Here is a 13,331-nt window from a genome sequence, read left to right as displayed (position 1 = left end):
AACTTGTTCACTGTCATACAACTAGAAAATGGCAAAGCTGGGAAACTTTTTAGATCTAATTAAGATGTATTCTTAGCAATAGTGTTTACATGAGGGTTTTCTAAGCAAAACTTGAGACAAAAACAGCAACAGGCATTTATCAGATGCCTGCTGTGTGCTAACAGCTGGGGACACAGGGAAAGGCAAAAGATAGCTCCTACCCTCAACTAGCTTACAGTCCAATGAGGGAGATAATATGCAATTACTTTTTGGAAAGAATATCTAGACAAGGAAATGGAAAGAGCCTCACCTTGCTGTCTGAAATGATAGTAACTACATAGTATTTTAAATCAATACTGAGGGCTTTAGAGCCAATTCTTTCATTTGCTGCCCATAACGCCCCTCTGAGCTCAGCAGCACTGGTTATTATTTCTCTTGTACAGATGAGGAACAGATGAGACCCAGGATAAGCTAGTGCTCAAGGTAATAGAATTACAGAGATGGGGCTGAGGTCCCAGTCTCCTGATTTATAGGTGAGGGCATTCATTATTCCACAGTACTTCAAGAGCATTGCTACCAGTTCCAAATCGTGAATTAATAATAATAGTAATGATAACAGCAGGAAAAATAGCCATCATTTCTTTTTTTATAGTTCTTTATTATTTATAAAACACTCTCTGACCCTGAGGTAAGTAGTGCAAGAATTATCTTCCCATTTTATTAAGGCACTCCAGAGAGTGGAATTGTTTAGGATCTACAATGAGTTTGTAGCAGAGTTAAGAACAAGAATCCAGATGGTCTGACTCCAAGGGGGGAAGGGGTTCTTCCCATCAGCAAAGCCAAATCCACAGCTCTAAATGAGAGAATCCAAATAATATAGTTTATGACAGTCACCAAGAATAGGTCTCCTTTATTTTGGCTAAATTAGTCATTCCAGGCTAAATCACTGGTCTGGATGGAAGGAAGAAAGAAAACAAGTTTCTATTAAGTACCTACTATGTGCAGTGTACTAAGTGTTTTATAAATATTATCTCATTTAATCCCCATAATAACTTTAGAAGGTACACACTATTATTATTCCCATTTTACAGATAAGGAAACTGGAACAGATACAAGTTAAGTGGCTTGTCCAGAGTTACATAGCTAGTAAGGATCTAAAACTAGGTTTTTCTGACTACAGACCCAGCACACTTAAGTGCAACCTAGCTGTGGGTTCACGGATCTCCCTGAGTTCCCATTCAACCTGGAGGTAAGAAAGGACTGTCTCACAGTAGATCTGAACGCTAAGAGAAAGCATCAGGGTCAGTTATAGGAACTCTGGAATATGATCCCTTAGAGATTTTTTCCTATTTACCTTCTCCTGGTCACAAGCTCAGCCCGTGCTACTACGATACACTTAGAATCACACTGAACAAAATAACAAATATTAAATGCTTAACATTAGTGTTCTTCGAGAATCTGAAAAACCTTTGACTGGTCCAAGTCACTTACTACCTTTTGCAGCTTTGATCAGGTGACTCATTTCTTTTATTCTTACTTTCACCAGCTATAAAATGATGGAATTGGACAGGTGATTTGTAAACTCACTTTGAGCTCTAAACACTAAATCTTTGACTCTGTGAAAGGTTCCATTCTATGAAAGATGAATTTCATCAATATGGGCTGTCTCTTCAGCATTCCAAATCACACCATCTCTGAGTCTTAGCATTTGGAGCATCTAGCGTCTGTCCCCTCATTTTATTTCCCTTTTTTGACAGATAACTAGATACAGATATATTGATTTTTCTAGACAAGATAATTCTGGATGGGAAGGCATTAATAGATAGTGGAAGCTAAAAACGATAACTTTCTAAAGAAGGTAGTACTTGAGCTGAGTGCTGAAGGAAATGTGAGATTCCAAGGGACAGAGGAAAGGAGGGGAGGACATTCCATGTTTAGAGGGCAGCTGATACAGAGACAGAGACGGGGAAGAGTGACGTGCAAAGAAGAGCAAATAGACCAGTGTGGTAAATCACTGAGAATATGGAGGGGTGTAACCTCTAAGACAAGATGGAGAGAGAGGTAGGAAGGGATCTGGTTACAAAGGTCTTTAAATGCCAGACTTAGGGTTTTCATATGAGCCTAGAGGTAATACAGAGCCAGTGGAATTTGCTGTCACATGTGTGGGAGTAAGGTTGTGTGACATGGTCAGACCTTTGAGGTTTAAGAAAATCATTTTATAATTATACATGTATAATGGTATCAAAATACTTGTTGTCTTGGGGGAAAGAAAAGAACATTTAGAACTCAGAGTCTTATAAAAATGAATATTGATAGCTATCTTTACATTGGGAAAATAAAATATTCTTGAATAAAAACAAAAAAGAAAGTCATATTACTGTTTGTTTGGAGGAGTGGAGAGAGATCCAAGCCCTGGTTGAAGGCTATTGCTGAAGTCCAGACAAGAAGTAATAAAAGTATGAAGTAGTAATCTTCTTGTTGCCATGTATAATGATCTACTGGTTCTGCTCATTTCACTTAGCATCAGTTCATGTAAGTCTCTCCAAGCCTCTCTGTATTCATCCTGCTGATCATTTCTTATAGAACAATAATATTCCATCACATTCATATACCACAATTTACTCAGCCATTCTCCAATTGATGGGCATCCATTCATTTTCCAGCTTCTAGCCACTACAAACAGGGTTGCCACAAACATTTGTGTACATAGAGGTCCCCTTCCCTTCTTTAAAATCTCTTTGGGGTATAAGCCCAGTAGTAACACTGCTGGATCAAAGGGTATGCAGTTTGATAGCTTTTTGAGCATAGTTTCAAATCACTCTCCAGAATGGTTGGATGTATTCACAGCTCCACCAACAATGTATTAGTGTCCCTGTTTTCCCACATCCCCTCCAACATTCACCATTATCTTTTCCTGTCATCTTAGCCAATCTGAGCGGTGTGTGGTGGTATGTCAGAGATGTCTTAATTTGCATTTCTCTGATCAGTAGTGATTTGGAGCTTCTTTTAATATGAATAGAAATAGTTTCAATTTCATCCTCCAAAAATTGTCTGTTCATATTCTTTTGACCATTTATCATTTGGAGAATGGCTTGATTTCTTATAAATTAGAGTCAATTCGCTATATATTACTAAGTCATGTTTCAAAGGGTCAAGATGATAGATGGGCTTCTCTATTGACAGGGGAATCCTTATTCAGTTCAGGTGCCAGTTCTTTCGTAAGATAGCTCTTGGCCCCAGAGTCCATGCCCATGCCATACCCTATCTCTCGTGGTTCTTTTATAGGATCCACTATCAACATGTTAACATGCAAGAGAAGCCCCAGTCCAGAGCCTGCAGTGGCTACCCCTTTATCAGGGGATGGGCCTGGTTCCACTCCTCCACAGCCAGGCCCTCACTCACGTACCAAGACCCGAAAACCAAACTTTAGTCCCCAAGAGACAGAGGTACTGGTGCAGAAGGTCACGCGACATTACCAGCTGCTTTTTGGGGCACTCCGGGGCACACCAGCCAAGAAACACCGTGTATGGAACAAGATCCTCCAAGCCGTCAATAATCTGGGATACTGCCGGCGGGACATGGGTGACTTAAAACACAAGTGGCGGGACCTTCGGGGTGTCGTGAGGAAAAAGCTTGGGGAACAGCAGAGAGTCGCCACTGAAGGCGGGCAGGCCCAGGCTCTCGTCCTCACCCCAGTAGAACGCATGGTAGCCGAGACCTTCTCTGCCCATAGCATCCAAGATGAAAGACAAGGGGCCGAGTCCTTGCCAAGTAAGTCTGTTTTCTCCTGCCTCAGACCTCACTGGGTAGATGCCAGAGCAGTGGTGATGGTGATGATGGTGATGATGGATGGTGGTGGTGATGGTAATGATGCTGGTGACGGTGATGATGATGGTGGTGATGGTAATGATGGTGATGGTGATGATGATGGTGATGATGATGATGATACAGTACTTACTATGTGCCAGGTATAAGTGGTAAGTATTTTATAACTATTTCCCCATTGTATCCTCATAGAAACCCTGAGAGGTAGAGACTATTATTACCCCCATTTTAACAATGAAAAAACTGAGGCAAACAGTTCAATAGTAGAGTCACATAGAAAAGGGCATTGGGTGGGACAGAGGAGATAGCAGTTCTAAAAAAAATTCCAGGGCCCCCAAGGCCTTGGGGTCCTCCTCTGAAATTAAGTCAGATTAGATCATCATTGAACTGATGTTTCAAGATTCTTGCAAAAACCAGAGGAGCCCTGAAAGCGGGAACATTATCTCTTCATCAGTTTAGAGGCTTTCTGAGAGCAGTTAACAAGAAATCATTTCTTTGGTGAAGACAAAGACTATTGTACCTACCATGTACTTTCATGTAGCTACCATGTAGCTCTCAGTAACTACCTGGATGACTTTGGGTAAATTATTTCTCCTCTTGGAGCTTGAGCTAGATGGCCACTTAAGTCCTATGTAGCTCTCTGTTCTTTTTCCTTATTTCTTGTTTTTTCCTTTTCTTTCCCTATTTTTCTTCTTTCTTCTCCTCTCCTTTTCTTTTCTCTTTCCTGCCCCTCCTCTCTCCCTTAGCTTTCTCTTTTTTCTCCTCCTCTCTTTTCACACAGATAGCTATAAAAATACCAGATGCACATAGGCAATGACTAGCTTCTCTTCTCTCTTCATCACTGCTGACCTCTTCAGAGCTTCATTCCCACCTGAACAGAAAATGTTTATGAATCCCAGATCATATCTCTGGTCTTCATTCTCTGCCTATCCAACCCTTTTATGCTCTGTGTGTGTGTGTGTGTGTGTGTTTTTAGGATTGTTGGTACACCTGTGCCTTTGTATATGTATGTGTTTGGAAGTTCATTATTTGTTTGGCTGTGCATGGGAGCTTATATATATGTGCCCAGTTTTTGAATTAAAAAAATGAGAAAGGAGAGAAGAAAGCGTAAATAACTTTTTCCAAGGGATTTGGCTAAGAAAGGAAGGAAAGATATAGCATGATAGAAAAATGAAATACTGACTCCAAATGGCTAACATTGCCATAAATCTATGGCTGGAAAATGTGAGTATGAATCTTAGCTCTGCCACTAACCCATTGCGTATCTTTGGGCAAGTCACTGATCTCTTCTCAAGTATTCTCCTCTACAAAATGAGGGGAACTGATCTCAGGCTTCCTTTCTTTTCCCACTGGGATAACTTAGGAATGGGGAGGAGAGGAACTAGGAAAATCTAAAAGAGAGAGGCCTCTGGAGATCAGCTCCTTGATAGGCAGTGAGAACCTGTTGGGGGATGTTCACTATTGGAGCAGTTTAGCTAAGAGATATTCCTGCCTTGATAGAATACAAGGTCTATCTGAGAAGTCAGACCATAGCATTTAATATTTTATTTCTGTTAATCAACTCCAGAAAAGACCCACTCCACGTAGAAACTCTCACTTCTTACAATTGCTTACAATAAGGAATCTTGGTGGTGAAGCCTTTCCTCATTACCATCACTAATCCACATTTCCCTGCACTATGCTTGTTTCTTCCCTCACATGCAAGGATATTATTTTGTGGTAAAGTTACTTGTGCCCACATCTTCAGTTTAATCCAATAAGCATTTGTGCAAATGTGTGGAATCCTGTGCAGATCACTTGGAATGATGCAGAATATGCTTATCCTAGAACTAGCTTGTAGATTGTTTTTCATTTGTTTCACTCATGTCCGACTCTTCATGACCCCATTTGAGATTTTCTTGGCAAAGACACTGGAATGATTTGCCATTTTCTTCCCCAACTCATTTTATAGATGAGGAAACTAAGGCAAACATGGTTAAGTGACTTGCCCAGAGTCACCCAGCTAAGAGGTATCTGAGATAGAATTTTAATTCATGTCTTCCTGACTCTGACCCCATGCTCTATTCATTTTATCTATAGAGTTTATAGGACTGTAACCCAAGACATAGATAACTAGAGTTTAGAAGGCTGTATGTTCAGTACATTAGAAAGCTGCAAAATGCTCTGTGTCTATTTCCCCTCTAGTCTGTGCACACCCTCAGGGCAGAGATTTCACCAGAGATGCAAGCATGGGATTTGGAGTCAGAAGATCTGGGTCAGGTGTGCTTTTTCACCATGCTGAGACTCACTCAACTCATCTGTAAAGGTACCTGTGGTACCTACCTTCTAGGGATGTTGTGAGGTTTTTGGAAATTAAATAGCATCTAGAAATGGAGCTCACCTTTCCATTTTTCTCACAGTGTAAGCATAAATCCTTGTATCATAGTAGGTGCTTAATAAATATTGAAATGAACTAAAACTAATATTATACATAAGTTCCCTTCACTCCTGGCATCCGTTCAGTAGAATGTTACTGAATGCCTAATGTGGGGAGAGCCCTATGTCTGATACTGTGGAGGAGACAAATTAATTAGAAAGGGAAGCTTTTTCTAGCTGGGGTTTAGTGGAAAGGGAAAGGAGTAAGTACTTGTTCCCCCCAGATCTTTCTGTACTCCATATTCCAAAGTTAATATTAACTCTGATTTTCTGTATCCTATAATCTGCATTCCAAAGTTCATTTCAGCTCTGCTATCCAATATGCTATCTTCTGGTTTTCCTACTAGTTCTGTCACTATATAAGCACATTCATGGCCCAGGTACTGTGTTGAGCACTTTGCAAATATTATCTTATTTTATTTTTACAACAACCCTGGGAAATAGGCATTATTATCTCCATTTAAAGTTGAAGAGGGAAACAAGGTGGTCCAGTGGAAATAGTGCCAGTCCTGAAGTCAGGAAGAATAATCTTCCTGAGTTCAAATCTGGCCCCAAACACTTATTAGCTGGGTGATCCTAGACATGTCACTCAACTGTATTTGTCTTACTTTCCTCACTTGTAAAAATGAGCTAGAGAAGGAAATGGCAAACCACCCCAGTATCTCTGCCAAAAAAAACCAAACAAACAAAAACCCAAATGGGGTCACAGAGTCAGACATGATTGAAAAATGGCTGAATAACAAAGAAGTGAGAAAACTAATAATAACTATGGTTCAATGATTTATCCTATAATAATAATAAAGTCAACCAACTACTAGCACCTGGGGTTGAATTCCTAACTCCAGACTTGGCATTCAATCACTCTATCCCCTAGCTGCCTCATAGAATTTAGTGTCCAACTTAGTGGACAATTTAGCATCCATAGAATTTAGAATCCAGCAAGTCAATACCTGTTTCCTCCTGGGGCCATGCTTAGAAATTTAGTAAAAGAACCTAATCCTTGACCTCATGGAGCTTGTAATCTAGTAATAGTAGATTCATTATAGCTCCTCTGCGAGCTGACCTGGGGCAGCAGATGACACAGTGGGTGGAGTGTCAGGGGTGGAGTCAGGAGCCCTCTTCTTCCTGAGTTCAAATCCAGCCTCAGATTCTTCCTAGTTGTGTGACCTAGGCAACTCACTTAAGCCCATTTACTTATCTGTAAATGATAATAAGTTAAAGAAGGAAATAGTAAACTATTCCAGTATCTCTGCCAAGAAACCCTCAAATGGGATCACAGAGTCAGACATTACTGAAAATAACTGAACAAAAACCTTGAATAGTGCTTTATGTTTAGAGAACTCCTTCTCCAAAATAGGTGGTATAAGCACAACTATCCCCATTTTGCAGAGGGAGAAACAACTTGTTGAATCCTCTGGTTCTCTCTATCTGATGCTTTTGGCTGCTGCCTCTAGCATGATCTTTTCCCAGCAAGAAGTAAATAATAGTTTTTTTGTAAGTGCTGCTTTTCATAACATTCAGACATCTTGATCCAGCAGAAAGAGTCCTGGACTCAGGAGTCACAGACCTTGAGGTAGAATCCTGACTCTGATGCTTCTCTCTGTGACCTGGGGTCACCAACTCTTTCCTCAAAGCTTACAAACATCCTTCCCTTCATTTTATAATCCCTCCTTCCTTGTCCCCTCACCCTAATCTATCGTCCTCGTTTTTACAAATCTTTTACCCAAATCATCCACATCCTTTGCCTCTATTTTCTCACTTCCTGCTCATTTCTCAGTCTCTGGCCATCAGGCTTCTGATCCTCCATTTCAGTTGGAATTTCTCTCTCCACAATCATCCACTTGTTTTAATGTGCCTGATCCAGTGCCTTTCCTCAAGTGATCATCTTACTGGAACTCTGTAGTTTTCAAAACAGCTGAATGCTCCCTCCTCATAGGTCTCTTACCATCCCTCATTTTATTTGACAGTGCCCTGTTTTTCCTGTTTGAACACTCCTTCTTAGGTTCTTTTGTTGATTATTCAACTATCTCTCATCCCCTAAGTGTGGGTGTCCTCTAAGGCTCTGACTTGGGTGTCCCTTAAGGCTCTCTACATGTTTTTGCTTGGTGATCTCATCAGCTCCCATGTGTTCAATTTTCAAATCTATGCTGATGACTCTCAATTCCATATACCCACTCTAATTGATTTTCTGGACACCCAGTGACTTGCTGCCAACAGTCTGATGACTGATGATTTCTCCATCTTAAAATCAACATTTCTAAAAATGGATTGTATCATCTTTCCCTCCTAAACTCATCCAACTGTCCCCATTTCTGGGACTGCCATCCCTTCTATTATTTGGCTTCCCAACATCATGATGATATCTTTGACATTCTGGAGAGGTATTATGTCACTGGGATGAGTGTTGGTCCCAGACCCGGTTCAGACCTCTGTTATGTATGAGTTGGATCCTTTCCAAGCCTCAGTTTTCACATATATAAAGTAGGGATAATAATAGCTGTAATGCCTGATGACTTCTCAAGTGCGTCTCTCAGGTACTGTGATTCTGTGATTACACTATTGTGTTTGACGTGGTGCTCCCATCAGTACATACTCAGTGGGCCGTGCTGCCCTAGCAAAAAGTCTCCAGAGTGAACATACATGTTACATTATGACTCCGTCCAGCCTCTTTTTCCCAAAGGACAGTTCTTCTACCCTTTCACTCCAAGAAAACTCTAATCAATCCACCTGGGGTGACAGCTACTGAAGTTTACTTGGAAGACAAACAATAGTGAGCTAGCAAATGGATTACTTATTGACTCAAACTGTAGACATGAGTGAACACTGAAAGGATTATGTCCGTGTCTCTTGTATATCCTCTATCTAATTGTTACTTTCATAACACGCTGACAAATCATTGTCTCCATAGTAAGGGGAAACTGAGGTGTATGAAGGGGGAGCAGTTTGCTCAAGGTCAGCAGTCTGGAAGACAGATGACTTGCCTTCTCCTTCCAGCTTTCCCATTAGCTGTCAGTGGGATTTTAGACAAACGTTTGCTGTCTCTGGGTCTAGATTTCCTTATCTGTCAAATGAAGAGTTTAGACTAGATGATTTTAAGATCCCCCCCTAATTCTGACGTTCTGTGTGCTGTATTCCAATGTACCCTACAGATCAGCCTTCCTATATTATAGCTTCCAAAGTTCCTGTCAGCTTTGCCATTCTGTACAGTCCACTTTTCCAGGTTTCTTCCAGTGCTGCCACTGTTATTGTGCTATGATATTTGTATGTATGTATGTATTTGTATGTGTCTGTATATAGTATCCTGAGATTTCTTCTGGTTCTGCCATTTTTTATTATATGTTCTAAGCTCTGCCATTCAATATTTTCTGCCTTTCAGTAGTTTCTGTCCTAAGTTCTGCAATTCAATATTCTATTTTCTAAGATACCTTCCAGCTCTGCCTTTTGATATTTTTTGTTCCAAATTCTGTTATTAACTGTTCTATATTTCTTTCCAGCTTTGCTATATTTTTAGCCGATATTCCAAGTTCTGCCATTCAATATTTTAGTCCTAAGGTTCTTTCCAATTCTTCCATTTAATATTCTTATATTCTAAGGTTCCTTCTAGCTCTGCTATTCAGTATTCTACATTTTAATGTTTCTTCCAGGTCTGCTATTCAGCATATGTTCTGTCCACCACCTGAATGTAAAATGGACAATTAATATGCAGAGAGATATCAAACTCGATGACCTTTGTATGTTGCTACTCTGAGATTTCCTGGTTCTGTGATTCTGTGTGGATGCCTCCAAACTGCAGATATAGCCGTCATGTTGTAACAGATATCATGCTAGATTTGGGTTAAAAATGACTTAGATTTTAATTTTACCTCTTACATTCACTAATTGTGTGATCTTAGGCCAGTCATTGCTCTCACTCTAAGCCTCTATTTCTCTATCACACTGAGATGATGTCTCCCAGCCTTGTGGAGAGGTTCAGTGATGTATGTAAAGGGCATTGCGGTCTCTAAAGCATTCTATAAATGTTGTTTAAAAGGATTCTTTGAGGCCTGTTCTCTACCTAGTTTAATCTGAAATCAAATCTCTGTCTTTTTCTCAGTGAGTGACTTGGTCTCTCTTCTGCAATAACTGTGAAATATCTGAAGTTACAGATGGTTTTGAAGGTAACATTGTTGAGCACAGAACCATAGTTAGAACCCATCAACACAACATAAATCAGCTTAAGGCTAGTGAGCCTTGGGCCCATTTTCAAGTGCTCCCAGGCCTGCTCCTCTCACGTTCAGTGCCAAAGGTGCAGCTCATGCTTGCAAGTCCATCTAAGAAAGCTGAATGCTTGACTGTGAGTGCAAACTCTGTAGTAGGCAGCTCGGAGTATTTGTGACATGTCCAGAGTTACACAGGTAATTAGTCATCATCCCATAGAATCTTAATTTGGAAAGACCTCAGAGGGCAAAAAATCACTTCTACAATCCCATGACAAGATAGATCTTGTTTACATTTAAAGGAGGTTTTTATAATTCCCTTTCTAGACCTCTTTTTAATCATTTGTAAAATGGGGTTGGGGGAGCTCTAAGGACCCCTGCATCATGCCTCACATCAGCCCCCACTCTACTCTCTGCGCTGCTCCTCCTTGGCCAGTGAGCACTTATTAAGCATCTACTGTGTGCTAGGCGCAATGCTAGGTCCTAGAAGAATAAGTCCAAACAAGGAAACAGTCTCTGCTTAGCTGCTGTGCCCTTCCTCCTTGGGGAACCATCCAGCTCTCTCCCAAAGTATTATCTTCCCCCTCTTAGAATACAAGCTCTTTAAGAGTGGGAGCCATATTGTTTTCTTGTGCTTGCATCTCTGATGCTGAGCACTGGCTCTAGCCCATAATAGGCAATTAATAAATGCGTTGTCATCTCAATCCAGAGAGACCTTGTGCCTTAACTCGGCCATAGTCCCTCAGCAGATTTCCCAATGGTCCCTTTGCCAACCTGTGATTCTCTTTCTGTGTCCCATAACCTCTGACATCTGTGTCTTCCTTCTGCAGCTGATGAAGAGGAGGAAGCGTCCAACTGCCTCTGGATGCCCTTGCGGACTCTGGAACCCCCAAGCCTGGCAGAAGCTGACCCTCTGGACCTTCGGGGTGTCCTGCCCACCTCGGCCTCCTCTCCCTCTCCTCCCCCCTCTCCTGGGGCAGCCCCTCTGGGGGTCTCCTATGGCGGTGGGGGCTGGAGGCCTCCCTTGCAGGGCTCTGCGCTGCTGGTACCGCCCACCAGCAGGCCCAAAGCCGACGCCTCAGAGTTCGAGCAGCAGCTGATGGAAGCCCATCTCCAGCAGGGAGCTCTCCTCTCTTCCTGGTACCAGCAGCAGAGCTCCCTGATGACTCAACAGAATCTGCTGTTGGAGCGTTTGGCAGAACAGAGCCAGCGGCTGGCCGATGGGGTGGAGGCCCTCAACCGGACCCTTGAAAAGCTTGTGGAAGCCCGCCCTCTGGCTCATGAGGTAGCCCACCTCATCCAGGACAGCCCCCTGGCCGCCGGCAGTGCTCGCCTGCCCTCCCGAGTGCCAGTGGGGGACTCTGGCGGCCCCTCCCCGGGACTTGATGTCTTCTCAGGGATGATCTTGAAAGTGGAGGAGGAAATTTAGAAGTACCTCACTGGTAGGGAGGCAGCCTACAGAAAACCACAGAAAAAGCTGTTTATGATGATCTTGAAGGCTCAGAAGGAAATCTAAGACAAGGATTCGTTGTCCGCTCCTGCTGTCGCAATTGTTCAAGTGGGGCATGGTCTGGGAGAGGGAAGCCAAGAAGCCAACTAGGAGAAAAAAAGAGACCTTCTCAGGGGCAAAATGACAGAAGATTTCTGAGGGAAGAGCTTGCCTTCCTGTTACCCCAGGCTGCTTCCCAGCATTTCTAATGGGGGTGATAGAGATGAGGGGAATCAGTCTGAAGAATGCTGCCCAGAGCAAGGTCTTCTCAGGGAAGATGGACCAGAAAGCTAAGTCAAGGACACCTATTGCCTCACTTGCTATTCTAAGCTGAGCAGATCACACAGGAAGCAAATCCCAGAGTCCAGAGGAGAAAAGGCAGGAGAGGGAAGGAACATCCCCCTGGGAAATCATGGAGCCAGTTAGGTGGGTGCCTATAGATGTCTGAAGCCTGGGCCTGAGATTCGAACTCTCGTCCTAGTTTTCTTGGTGGACACACTCTGAGCAACAGTGGGGGTGTCCCTGACCAGAAGTGGTGGGCAGCCCCTCCCCAGCTCAAGGCCCGTTATTCGCCCTGCTCCCTGGGGTTCTGGCCAGAGCAGAAGAGACTCCACTCCCAGGAGAATTTCTGTCCCTAGATCTGTTTTTATATCTCCATTTTAAGCACAGCTAATATGATCTCTGGTCCTTGGTGCTGCCTGGAGAGATTGGCAGCTACTTTGTACCTCTTGGTTTTTATTGATATTAAGGTATTTTTCTTATGAAAGCATAAAGCATTTTTAAAAAAAAGAATGATGGTGATGGTAATGATTATAACTACAAATAAAATGAAGAAAAAAACAAAAACTAATTATTGTTGATTTCTGGTAGTTGGGATATTTTGGCTGGATACTTCCCAGCAAGGAACCACTTATTATAGTTGGTATCACTGTTAATTATGCTAATTGTGGTCAAGCCTTCTTTGTCTTTTTTTAATCAAACAAATAATGTCCACTGTTACCTTTGATCAGCAGTTATGTGAAGGAAACAAAACAGGAATCCTCTCCCCAAGTTGAGAGAGGAAATGGCCTGGAGAAGTCCCTTTGGGATTTGTAGGAAAGGTCCGTCAGTCGTTTTCAGTTACGTCTCATTCTTCGTGAGCCCACTTGGGGTTTTCTTGGCAGATACTGCCACTTCCTTCTCCAGCTCGTTTTACAGATGAGTACACTGAGGCAAACAAGGTCAAGTGACTTAGCCAGAGTCACACAGCTTGTCTGTGTCTAAGGCCGGATTTGACTCATGAAGTCTTCCTGACTCCAGGCCTGGCGCTCCATCCACTGCGCCTTTAGCTGCCCACTGGGAAAGGCCCCAGCAAGTGTCTGATCTAGACCAGAAGCCAAGTTTCTTGATTCCTATTCCAGTTTGTTCCTCCTCATCTCCATAGCTCC

General features: G+C 42.3%; 1 protein-coding gene across 1 annotated transcript in view; it reads left to right on the top strand.

Annotated features, from left to right (window-relative positions):
* TSNARE1 (t-SNARE domain containing 1) overlaps positions 1-12,739 on the top strand; it is a gene marked incomplete at its 5' end in the record, with an annotated part of 260,056 nt that extends 247,317 nt beyond the window's left edge. The window contains 2 exon segments of the mRNA XM_031947287.1: positions 3,265-3,750; positions 11,246-12,739. Of these exon segments, the coding sequence (XP_031803147.1) occupies positions 3,265-3,750; positions 11,246-11,844 (1,085 nt within the window).
* Between the last annotated feature and the right edge of the window lie 592 nt (positions 12,740-13,331).

The sequence above is a fragment of the Sarcophilus harrisii genome, chromosome 1, assembly GCF_902635505.1.
Source record: "Sarcophilus harrisii chromosome 1, mSarHar1.11, whole genome shotgun sequence".
In the NCBI taxonomy this organism is placed as follows: Eukaryota; Metazoa; Chordata; class Mammalia; order Dasyuromorphia; family Dasyuridae; genus Sarcophilus; species Sarcophilus harrisii.
Note: the sequence above shows the minus strand (reverse complement) of the source record. Positions and strands in the feature narration are given on the sequence as shown.